Here is an 11,598-nt window from a genome sequence, read left to right as displayed (position 1 = left end):
ATACAAAAGGCATAGAGTAAATAAATTATTATTTTTAAACAAAACAAATTACTGACATCTATAAATCAAACTGTGAACTAATTTTTTTCCCTACTAACAATTGTCCCTGTTTTGTAATTATTACATTTTTTTTTGGATAAATATTAACAAAAGTTTTTTTTTTTTTTTTCATTTGTCATGAGTATTTAAATCTCATTCAAATTATTATTTATTTAACAAAAAAGTTAAATTTTAATTTAAGTGAAAAAGTAAATAATAAATTTCCTTTTTTTTTTTTTGATGTTAATTTATATACAAAATGGTTTCTTTTTAACAAAAAAAAAATTTTAATTTGATTTTTTTGTTTTTTAAATAAGTATCTCATTGGTATTGATTAATAATAATAATAAAATCTTTTAAATGTTTAATTTTGAAAAAAATAAAAAGTAAATTAATAAAACTAAATAAAACATTTTTGCTTTCATTATCTTTATGTGTTAAATTTAATAATAAATAAATATCAATAAAACTAAAACAATAATTAATTTTTTTTGTTACATAAAAAGATTTTCTTAATTGATTTCTTTACAATCATTTATTATTAATAATTATTAACAATAAGCATAAAATATTATTTAAATAAATTTTATAAAAATGATTTCTTAAAATGCATTTTGTATGACAAAACAGGGACTACTAATTATTAATGTTTTATAATTACATGAATAAAGTTAATTACTTATGGCAAAAACTTATTATTATAATCTGACTGCAATAGTGATACTTATTTTAATAATATTAATTAATTTTTTGTTACAAAAGTTTACATGGAAGAACATTATGTTGTAATGTAATGTTACATTAATTAATTGTCATAATAATTATCATAATGTTACACATTGTTAATGTGTAGCATTATGTTGTTTATACCTTAATGTTTTTACTGTTTGACACTAATTTTTATGTTTTAATAACACATTGTAAAATGCATCATTTCATGAAAAAAATTTGTAAATAGTATAAGAATACATAAAAATTTCATTTTGATAAATACATAAATAATTTTCTATGAAAAATTTGAAACAAAAAACAAAACATATTTTATCTGATATGTTCCTATAACATGTTTTGGTAACAAGTTATGTTATTTTCTTATATAAATGTTCCATAACAAGTTTTAATAACAAGTTAATAAATCAATGAAATATGTTTTAAGCTATTAATGTTATTTCAATAATAATATTGATTAAGAACAAAGAATGAGTAAAGTTTTTCTTTGATTCTTTTAATACTAATTCATATGCAAAAATGCCAAGTGCAATAATGCAAAGTGCAATAAAATTACTAATTTTATGATGTTGCATGTTTAGTTTGTATAAAAAACATTTTGAATGACTGACATTTCTTTTTTTTAAATTACAATATAGAAATTCATAAGACTATTAAGTATTCTCTTTTTATTTTAAATTTTACATGCATTTATAAATGGTATCAAACATTTTTGATCCATGTAAAAAAATTCAGATTTTCAAATGAGAAATAAGTAAAAAATGTAATAAAAGATGAATTTCGGTATAAGTATTAATAATAATTAAACGATAAAGAGTTACCTTAAACCAATTTCGTTTTTTAATATCCACAAGACTCCATCAAAATCTTCCATTTACAAAAATAAGAATGTTCTAGAAAATTACGCGGTAAGTTTCCACCATTTTTATATGACGTGTATTTAGAATTAACTGGATAAAAAAAAAAAAAATGTCGGCGTTCTAAATGTCAAAAAGGTAAAGTGTTTAAATTTTATTATTGAATTACTATGATTTTGACTTTGTCACGTTATAAAAATATTGTAAACTTTTTAAATTTTAACATGAGTACATGTTTAAAAAATTATAAAACTTTTTAATTAGTTCAATCTAAACTTTGAATACTTTTTTTTTTTTTTTAATTGACATTTAAAAGTATGTAAGTAGTGAATAATCCATATTTCGAAATCATAGACTTAAAATTTATTCAAAATTCTTTTTAAAGTAATAAATTACTTTTAATATTAATAAATAAAAAAAAATGAAATATATATATACTTTAAAACATTTATCACTAGATAAATATGTAATCTTTATTCATATATCACTGTATCAATTTATTATTACTTGCATTTTATAGTATGTAATAAAAAATTGTTTTATTTAAATAGTACACAATAATTTTACTCATGTGCTTTACTATTAACAACTGATTTTTATTAATTAATTAATTTTTCTTTAGGTATTAAAAAAAAAAAAAAAAGAAAAATTATTGAGAAGCCTATTAATACTTATCAAACACTCGTGTGAAGAAATAAATGATGTAAAATTTGTTGTTAAGTCGTTAACAAAGCTTTGAGAAAACTATTATTAATAAAAATGGGTAAGTTTAATTTTTGTTATAATAATTTAAGGTATAAAAGAAATGTTTCCTATTATAATTTATACAATTAAAATTAGTTAATCAAAATTAAAATCATTATTAAATTATATAATAAGGGGGGGAAAAAAAAAACTTACAAAGTATTCGATAAACTTATGTGACTTTTATATGTATTTTTAAAATTTTTCCCTATAACTTGTTAACTTTATAGATTCACAAATTTACAATCAAAGTAAATTTATATATAATAAATAACTATGTATTTTATTTTTAAAAAAAATATTTTCATAAGTTTTTCTTTTTTTTTTCTCTCTTCAAAAAGTCAAACTCGAACCAAACTTCTTGCCAAGTTATTTAATATAATTATTAAAATTTCATATTTATGGCCCTTTTTAAATTTCATCTGATGTTAATTATTAATTAAAAATTACTTTCATAATTAATAATGATAAAAATATTATTATTGTTCAAGTCTTGATAAGTTAATCGTTACAAAAAATATAATAATAAAAAAAATGTTGTTTGATTGATTAATGATCGATTGATAATTTTTTTTTTTTTTGATTTTGTTGTTACTTCTTGCAAGAGAATCAAAAAGTCTGATAAAATTTTAATTAATAAATAAATAAGTAAAATTTTAATTAAAATAAAACAATTAAAAAAAAATTTTTTTATGTGAAATTATACATATTCATCTCTGTTGCACAACCTCCGTGACCTTTTCATTTAAATCATATAATCGATATTGATGACCTTTACAATTAATTTTTTTTTTTTTTTTTTTTTAAAAAAAATTTTTTTTTAATGTCGTCGTAGTTTATAAATCGATATAAAACTTTCGCGCAAACTCTTAGTAAAAAAAAAAAAAAAAAACGCCTTCCTTACTTTTAGCAACAAGTTTATTTTAACATTGGCGGTTAAGTAGAAAAAATTATTTATAATATATATATATATCAAAGGTTTTAATATTATCGTGATAAGAGGTCAATATATGAGAGGATAACTGATAACAGTTTGTATTTAAAAAAAAAAAAAAAAAAAAAAAAATGGGGAAATTTTTTTAAAAAAAAAAAAAAATATGTGAATAATTTTCTTGGGAAAAGGTATTTACTTGATGAAAACCTCTCCCACCATATGGTACAATGAAAATATTTTAATTTTTTTTTGGGGGTTGTTTCAGGGTGAATATTTTTTTTGTTTTTTTTTTTTTAAATAAATAAATAATGTCTGAAATATCCAATGGAAATGATGATACCCCATCTGAACGTACGGCTATTAAAAAATCCGTTCTAAATACGGCACCTCAATTAACATCAAGGTATTATTATTATTATTATTAATTTTTACATTTTTAGCATTATTATTATTAATAATTTTTCGGTTTTAAATGTCTTGTTTTATTTTCTTACGGGATTAATGATAACGTTGGTTTTTGTTTTAACAGATGGTACTATCCTAGAAGGTATGTGGTGGCTCTTATGGCATTTCTTGGATTTTGCAATGTTTATGCCATGAGAGTTAACTTATCCGTTGCCATTGTTGCCATGACCACTAATAAAACGGTGACGAATGAAACTGGTACCTATGTTCTGGTAGGTGGTGTTAATATTCTTCACGATGTGATTTCGAATGAATAGAAAAAAAATTTTAGAAATTTTGTTTTAGCCAGCAGAATATGATTGGAGTACCGACGTTCAAGGTGTCATACTTAGTTCTTTTTTTTACGGTTATATTTTAACACAACTTCCCGGTGGTTATTTGGCAGCAGCTTATGGTGGTAAAAGGTGAATAGTAACTCCAAAGTTCCATCATCAAATACTCTTTTTTTTTTTCGTTGAATTTTTATGATTTTAACGTAAATTTTTCCTCAAAGGTTATTCGGTGTCGGAATTGCAGTTACCAGCCTTTTCACTCTTCTAACGCCATTATTTACAAAATACAGTCTTTATTTATTGGTGGCTGCAAGAGTCGTGGAAGGTTTATTCGAAGGAGTCACTTATCCAGCAATGCACGCTATGTGGTCTAGATGGGCGCCACCGTTGGAGAGAAGCAAGTTGGCTATGATATCCATTTCTGGTTGTTACATTGGAACCGTCGTTGCTTTACCCACATCCGGTTTTCTTGCTGATTATTTAGGCTGGCCTTCGATATTTTATTTTTCTGGTTCGTTTTCCTTTTTTCTAATGATGTCGATGTTTTTAAAATTAAAAAATTTTTTTTTTTCCTTATTGTTTGGAATTTGTGTTAACAGGAGCGATAGCTTACGGATGGTCCGTATTGTGGTTTTTGTATATCAAAGACAAACCTCAAAACGACACGAGAATCTCCGAAGATGAACTTTGTTACATAAGGTCAACACTTAGATGCCAATATCCGTACATGAAGGTGGTAATTATCTGATATTCGGTGATGGGAAATCCCTCGGGAACACAAATTTTCTTTTTTTTTTTTTTTTGAATTTAATTTTTTCTTATGTCGGTTTTTTTTTTTTTCTGTTAGTATTCGCCGATTCCTTGGAAACGAATGCTATTATCGTATCCGGTTTGGGCCATTGTTATTGCACATTTCAGCGAAAATTGGGGTTTTTACACTTTGCTAACAGAGTTGCCAACATTTATGAAAGGTAATTAAAATGAAATAATACAATAATTGTAGAGTACACCACGTGGTTGATAATTTTTTGTTGTTTTTTTAGATGTTTTCGGATACGATCTCCACAAATCAGGATTGTTGATTGCTTTGCCTTACTTAGCAATGGGCATTTTTGTCGTACTCGGTGGTTATTTAGCTGACAGACTTCGATCGAGGGGGATGTTATCTACGAGCAGAGTAAGCAAGCACCGTAAACTTTCACGGGTGCGATATGAGCACATTCTCGTTTCCTTCGTTCTATCATCGAATTTATTAATTACAGGTACGAAAATTGTTTAACTGCACCGGATTCGTTCTTCAAACCATTTTTCTTTTGATTGCCGCTCATTCAACTTCACCTTTGACTTTGGTCGTTTGTTTGACTGCTGCCGTCGGATTTGGCGGTTTCGCATGGTCCGGTTTCGGGTGAGAGATTTACGAAATGAAAATATTAACATCCTCATATTTCCACGTCGGTTTTTAAAAATTTTTTAAATTTTTTTCGCACGTCAGAGTTAACCACTTGGATATAGCTCCGCCTTACGCGAGTATTCTGATGGGTATATCCAACACTTTTGCTACGCTACCTGGAATGTTTAGTCCAGTTGTCACCGGACATTTGGTTCAACACAAGGTAACGTTTTTTAAAACTTTGAAGAAATTTTTCCATGTATCAGCAGAGATTAGATGTTTAAAACCGATTTTTTGCAGACTCAAGAAGAGTGGCAAGTTGTTTTTTACATTTCCTCTGCTATCTATCTCGTCGGAGCCATTTTTTACGGTATATTTGCAAGTGGAGAAGAACAATCGTGGGCTCACATAGAGTCTGGATTTTTCGGCGACGACGATTCCGGTAAAACCGATGACCTTCCATTCGGCGAAGCTTCTTGCGATTGAACGAACAAATCGATTGGGTTCGAAAACATTTTTTAATAATATTTAATCTCATTGAATTTTTTCTTAAACATTTGTGATCTCATAAAACTCTGTCTGTCTGTTTGCACTTCACTTTTTTTTTTCTTCAAACGTTACACTAACAACCACGAATCACTATCGTTGTCTTTACATATCGAAGTATATAATCGACCGGCCACGTTTCCTTCCATTTTCGTCGGTAAAAACGGAAACCATTTTTAAATATTATTATTATTATTTCTTAATGACACCATAATCTTTCACTTTCTATCTTTTTCATTTCTCTTCGATAAAATTCAACATTTTGAGATGAAACAACTCGTAAAATTTACTACACACTCGATAAATTATTTAAAATTATTATTACAGCGTATGCGTATATTTCACAAAAAAAGTATAGCATAGATTTGCACGTGAAATGTGATTATCTTATTATTATCATTATCATTATTACGTGTCCTTTTTTTGCCTTTACGATGAATAATATATAATTAATAATTTTTGCTTTCGATGTCATGACAATTATTAAACGTTTAAATTTTTTTTTTTTTGTCTTATAAAAAAAACGACTAAACTATTACACTTAATATAATAAACGACGAACGTATCACGTACGGGTATAATATAACGAAAGTCAATATAATATATATATATATATATATATATATATATATATTTTTTATAGTTTAACGAACAAAAAAAAAAAAATTTTTTTTGATTGATGAACGCGAAATTTTTGATTATTTTAAATATTTATTAATATAACTTTCATTTTTTTTTCTCTTTCATAAATTAACGGAAATAAATGTTTTTAAATTTCATTAAAAAAAAATATATATATATATATAAATTTAAATAAAATTAATATTATAATTATTTCTGTGTGCGAATACTACTACTATTATTATTAATATTCGCATTTAAATTGTTGTTAACCGTAAAATTTTTAATTATTATTATTATTTCTTAAAAAAAAGCACGAAATTTACGACGACTGATTTCTTATTACGGCCATATTATATTATATTATATATATTGTTTATTATAAATATATATATATATATATACATTTTTTTTTATTATGTCATTGTATCGATTTAAATATATATATATATATTATATTTATTATTCTGAAAAAAAAAATTCTGTTATTTATACTATTCCTAGTTTTTGTTACGTTAAAAAAAAAAACCGGGGGCGGGGGGCGGGGGGTAATGAGTACGAAATTTTTTATTATTGGTTTGTAACAATATATTACGTACGCGTGTATACGTATATATTTTAAAATGTTATTTTGCCATTACCAGTGAATGAATTTAAAAAAAATCATTTTGGTTTTTATTATGTCACTCCATCAATGGATTCTTCGATCCCTTGCCAATTCGATTGAATTCGATCGTTAAAAGGAGGAGGCGTCGTAGAACTCCTGTTGTTAAATCTTTTGTTAACTTTGTTAAAGCTAAAACTTTTCAATATTCCCGTATGTGATTTTTTCGAACTTTTATTACCGGATCCCGTTTTCACGTAAAAATCTATAATTTGAATCATAATCATTTGTATTCGTTTCGCGTAATCCGTAAATAAACGGATGATAAATAAATTTCAACACATACGTCACCTGTACTTCCAATCACCGCTGATATTTTTTCTTCCGATATCATGGCTTCTTTCGAACGAAAATTATCGTGGTGATTCGTTAGGGATTCGAAACGATTCGTCGCGGGTTGTACGGCGCATTTGGGCAATACTTGCGACGTTGTTTTCATTGGGGGCCTTCGTACGTATTCCCCTATGGTGACGCAAAATTCCGCTCTGGATTTATGAACTTGTGTTTCCGGATTTAAATCTTCGTCGTTGAGTTGTACGGATCTTCCTTTTTCCGTTATATTTACGACTTTTTCGTCTGGGGGGAGAATTCTCGGTGGGACGATTTCTCTGTAAGAAAATTTATCAATTTTTTGTTTTTTTAAAAAAAAAAAAAAAACGGGGAAACCCAAAATCGATACTATCGTATTTGTTGTTGTTGATTTGTTTTTATATAGAAATGCTTGTTAATCCCATTGGTTCCGCAATTATTTTTCATTTAAAAAAAAAAAAAAAAAAAAACCGAAACGAATCGTTATAAGGCTTGAACCAAAGTTTAACAGCACATCTACAGACCTTAACTTGCTATAATCTCGGAATTCTTCATCCATAATCGAACATCTCTTTGGAAATTCATGAAGAGGCTCACAAAACATACCGTGTATCCTCAAATGATCGTGAAAAAAATCTTGAAGAACAGCCGATGACACATAATTTTCTGGCCATGTTAATTTTGATAATTCAGGCCGGTGAACGTTCCAAAAAGAATTACGTCTCTATATATTATTATAAGAAAAAATAATCATTGGATAAAAATAAAATAATTAATTAAAAATTTAAGAAAACGAAACAAAATTCGTACTTTCATTTTTCCTTTTAAACAATCAGGTACATCGTTCGTCATGGGTTTTTCAGGTGCGTGTATTTCTTTCAATACTCCAGAACGATTATCATTTTCTTTATCTTCGTATGCTTTACTTTTTTTACGTCTTGTAAAATCTTCGCTACCTCTTCTGTCATCTTTGCATTTACCATTAAAATGTTTTATCGATATAGCACATAAACCGTTTAAAACCAATTCTTCGTGTATTTTTAACGTTTTACCATTGTAGCAAGGTATAATGGCAGGTATTTCATTAGGCTAAAAAAAAAAAATAAAAAAAAAATAAAACATGTACATCATCAAAGTTGAAATATTTACATTAAACTAAATTTATTTTTAGTCATTAATAATAATAATAATTTATATTTTAAAAAAAATCTTACTGTAATATCTTCTGATACTTCTGATCTTGAAAGACAACTCGAATTAATTCCTCCCAAATGTTGACATTCTACTCCGCTTTTAGAACGATTCACTATTTTATCCGTTTCACTTAAACCCATAATTATATTTTAATATAAAAATTGAGATGTTTATGTTTACTTTTAAATTTTCATATTGTTACCAAACCAATTTTATTTAATTTTTATATTTAATTTAGATAATTGTAAATATTGAACATGAAATTTGAGTCTCCATTTTAAAAGTAATTCATCATTAAATCAATTTGAATTTGAAAAAAAAAGAAAAGTACTTTATTCGAATGGAATATAAAGAATGCTACTTTTTATATCAGTTTCATCAATATTTTGGATTTTTATCCAATAAATTTATATAAAATGGTTCTTGCAACCATTTTGATGGAATTTTAAACGGATTATATGATGGACTTTGTAACAATTCTTGTTCTTCTTTTCCCTGAAAAAAAATTTTTTAAATTTTAGTTAAATTCGATTAACTTTCACACACTTGACAATAATCTATTACTAATTGAAGAAAATGGCAGAGGTAAACTATCGAAAAACATAGTTTTCAAATTCAATAAAAATATATTTTAATGCAACTTACAGGACAATTATTATTAATCATTTTAACTGGAACTGGAACATTTATAACTGTTTCATTGCTTCCTTCATTATTTTCATTTATTCTAACAGAAAAATCTTTTGTTCCACAATTTAAACTTTGTTGACTGTTAGGTTCGACTATAATTTCCAGTTTTGGCTCTTTATTTGTATTCGATAATTTGGGTTTTTTTCTTTGATATACTTTCAAAGGTTTTTTAAAATTACTATTTTCTGTTATCGATTCATCGTCATTTGAATTATTTAGTATTTTATTTATTTCACTATTTGAATCATTAAAAATTTTTGATTTTAAATATTCTTTTACATTCGATCTACAATCTGTTTCTTTTCTAACCTCTCCAACTAACTCTGAAAATGTATTTAAAACAAATTCAGCTGTTTCTTCGTTTACTGGTTGTATTGGATAACCCATTAGTGCCTGATAAATGAGTCTATAAGCTTCACTGTAATTTTTAATAAGAATTAAATTACAATTAATTTTAATTTTAAGAAAACAAGTATTAAAAAAGACTGTAACTAATAATTATATCTTACGAGAAATTGATTCCTTGACATTGTGAGGGCAAAGGATGATTTTCTAGTAACCCATCAACAGATAGATATTTTAATACTCTGGCTATTTGTAATGAATCTTTCCAAGGCGTCGTTTCGTTAACAATCGTCGTATGATTAATCCAAGCATCCAGTGAAGGATCTCCAGGTTCTAATTTGTTACTCCAGTCGAAGGCAGTTCTTAAAAAGCACTTGATAGTTTCCCTATCTTTATTTGGAAATTTCTCTTCTAACTTAGAAAGATTTTTGTGACCATGTTCCATAATACATTTTAAATAAGCTGCTATTTCTTTTTCTTTCCATTTTCTTTCTTGCTTTTCCGTCGTAGGTTTCTTATTCGTAGTTTTAATTTCTCTAGTAGATTTCCTGAGACTCATTCTAGAAACAACAGGTTTAACAAGTTGTTGAATTTATTTATTTTCAGCAAATTATGCAAATATTAAAATTATTATCTCATTACTTTAATTAAAAAAATAATTTTTTCTGTTTTTAATTCTAGTATTATAAGAAAAAAACCACAAAAATCTCAATAAATCACTTTTTAAAAGTTACTAATTTACCTAAAGTAGTTATAAAATTCAAATTCGCATTTCCGTTTCCTTTTAAGTTTGTTCCAAGCTCCAAGTTTTGCGCGATTTTACTAAATTTATTATTCACGTAAAAAACATTATAAATGTCGATTTAATGTAATAAAATTGTGATAAATATGTAAAATGTTACTTTATATTTCGCTCTACTGTCTAGGTGTTTTACAGTTAACAAATAATTTTGAAATTCGTAAATGTTTGAATTCGTTAATATTTTATCATAGTGCAGCCATTTTAACATTCACAGTAAGTTCAAAAATATTCATAATTATTATTATTGCTATTAATTATATCATGTTGCTTTATTAAATCCGTTTTTTTTTTTTAATTTTGAACGAACACTTAATAATGTACATAATTTAGTAATCGTTATTACAAATTAATAGCTTAAAAAGGGTAATTTGGAATTGGCACATTTGGGAATTATGCATATCCGCCATCTTATAATTTTAAGTTTCAATGATGAAAATGTAATGGCATAACAATTACATGAAAACTATTTTTAAAACTTCAATCATAATCAAGTTTAAAATAGTGTAAAGTATAAGACAAGATAATCAAAATTTCTAAAAACAATTATTTAAATCAAACCACCATACTAATATTATTATTACATGAATATCAAAATCATTCTCATTTGATTTCATGTAATTCAATAAAAATTCATAAAAGTTATCATTGTTATTGTTGTTAGAAACAATTTATTTGTTTTATTTTATTTAACAAATCAAAATATTTAAATACAATATATATAATAAATGATATATATTGTTATCATATAAAAAAAAATAACATGCACACACACACACACACACACACACACAAATAATGCACAATAGTTTGAAAAACATGTTAATTTTATTGAGGTTAATTTTAGTTAATTTAAAATATTAACATCGTTTCTTGATAATAAAATTAATTACGGCCTATTAAGAATAAAAGAAGATATTGTACAAACAGATTTAAAAAGTATAAGATAGAGGATATATGAATTCATTGGAACATTGTTAGAGTGGAGTCCAATGTTGTT

The 11,598-nt window shown here is 25.7% G+C and overlaps 2 protein-coding genes across 2 annotated transcripts; one reads left to right on the top strand and one right to left on the bottom strand.

The window, feature by feature from the left end:
- Nucleotides 1-3,611: 3,611 nt before the first annotated feature.
- On the top strand, nt 3,612-5,916 carry Phum_PHUM426610 (sialin, putative; the record flags this gene model as incomplete). The annotated part of the gene is made up of 10 exons (XM_002429249.1): nt 3,612-3,706; nt 3,833-3,980; nt 4,054-4,172; nt 4,262-4,551; nt 4,640-4,776; nt 4,888-5,011; nt 5,084-5,217; nt 5,303-5,445; nt 5,533-5,653; nt 5,731-5,916. The coding sequence occupies 10 exons, from the start codon at nt 3,612-3,614 to the stop codon at nt 5,914-5,916; spliced, it is 1,497 nt and encodes a 498-aa protein (XP_002429294.1).
- A 1,359-nt stretch (nt 5,917-7,275) lies between these two features.
- Nucleotides 7,276-10,358, bottom strand: Phum_PHUM426600 (uncharacterized protein; the record flags this gene model as incomplete). Its single annotated transcript, XM_002429248.1, has 7 exons — nt 7,276-7,466; nt 7,553-7,869; nt 8,095-8,292; nt 8,370-8,659; nt 9,410-9,609; nt 9,634-9,872; nt 9,964-10,358. The coding sequence occupies 7 exons, from the start codon at nt 10,356-10,358 to the stop codon at nt 7,276-7,278; spliced, it is 1,830 nt and encodes a 609-aa protein (XP_002429293.1).
- Between the last annotated feature and the right edge of the window lie 1,240 nt (nt 10,359-11,598).

This window comes from Pediculus humanus, genomic scaffold (genome assembly GCF_000006295.1).
Source record: "Pediculus humanus corporis 1103172108194 genomic scaffold, whole genome shotgun sequence".
In the NCBI taxonomy this organism is placed as follows: domain Eukaryota; kingdom Metazoa; phylum Arthropoda; class Insecta; order Psocodea; family Pediculidae; genus Pediculus; species Pediculus humanus.
Note: the sequence above shows the minus strand (reverse complement) of the source record. Positions and strands in the feature narration are given on the sequence as shown.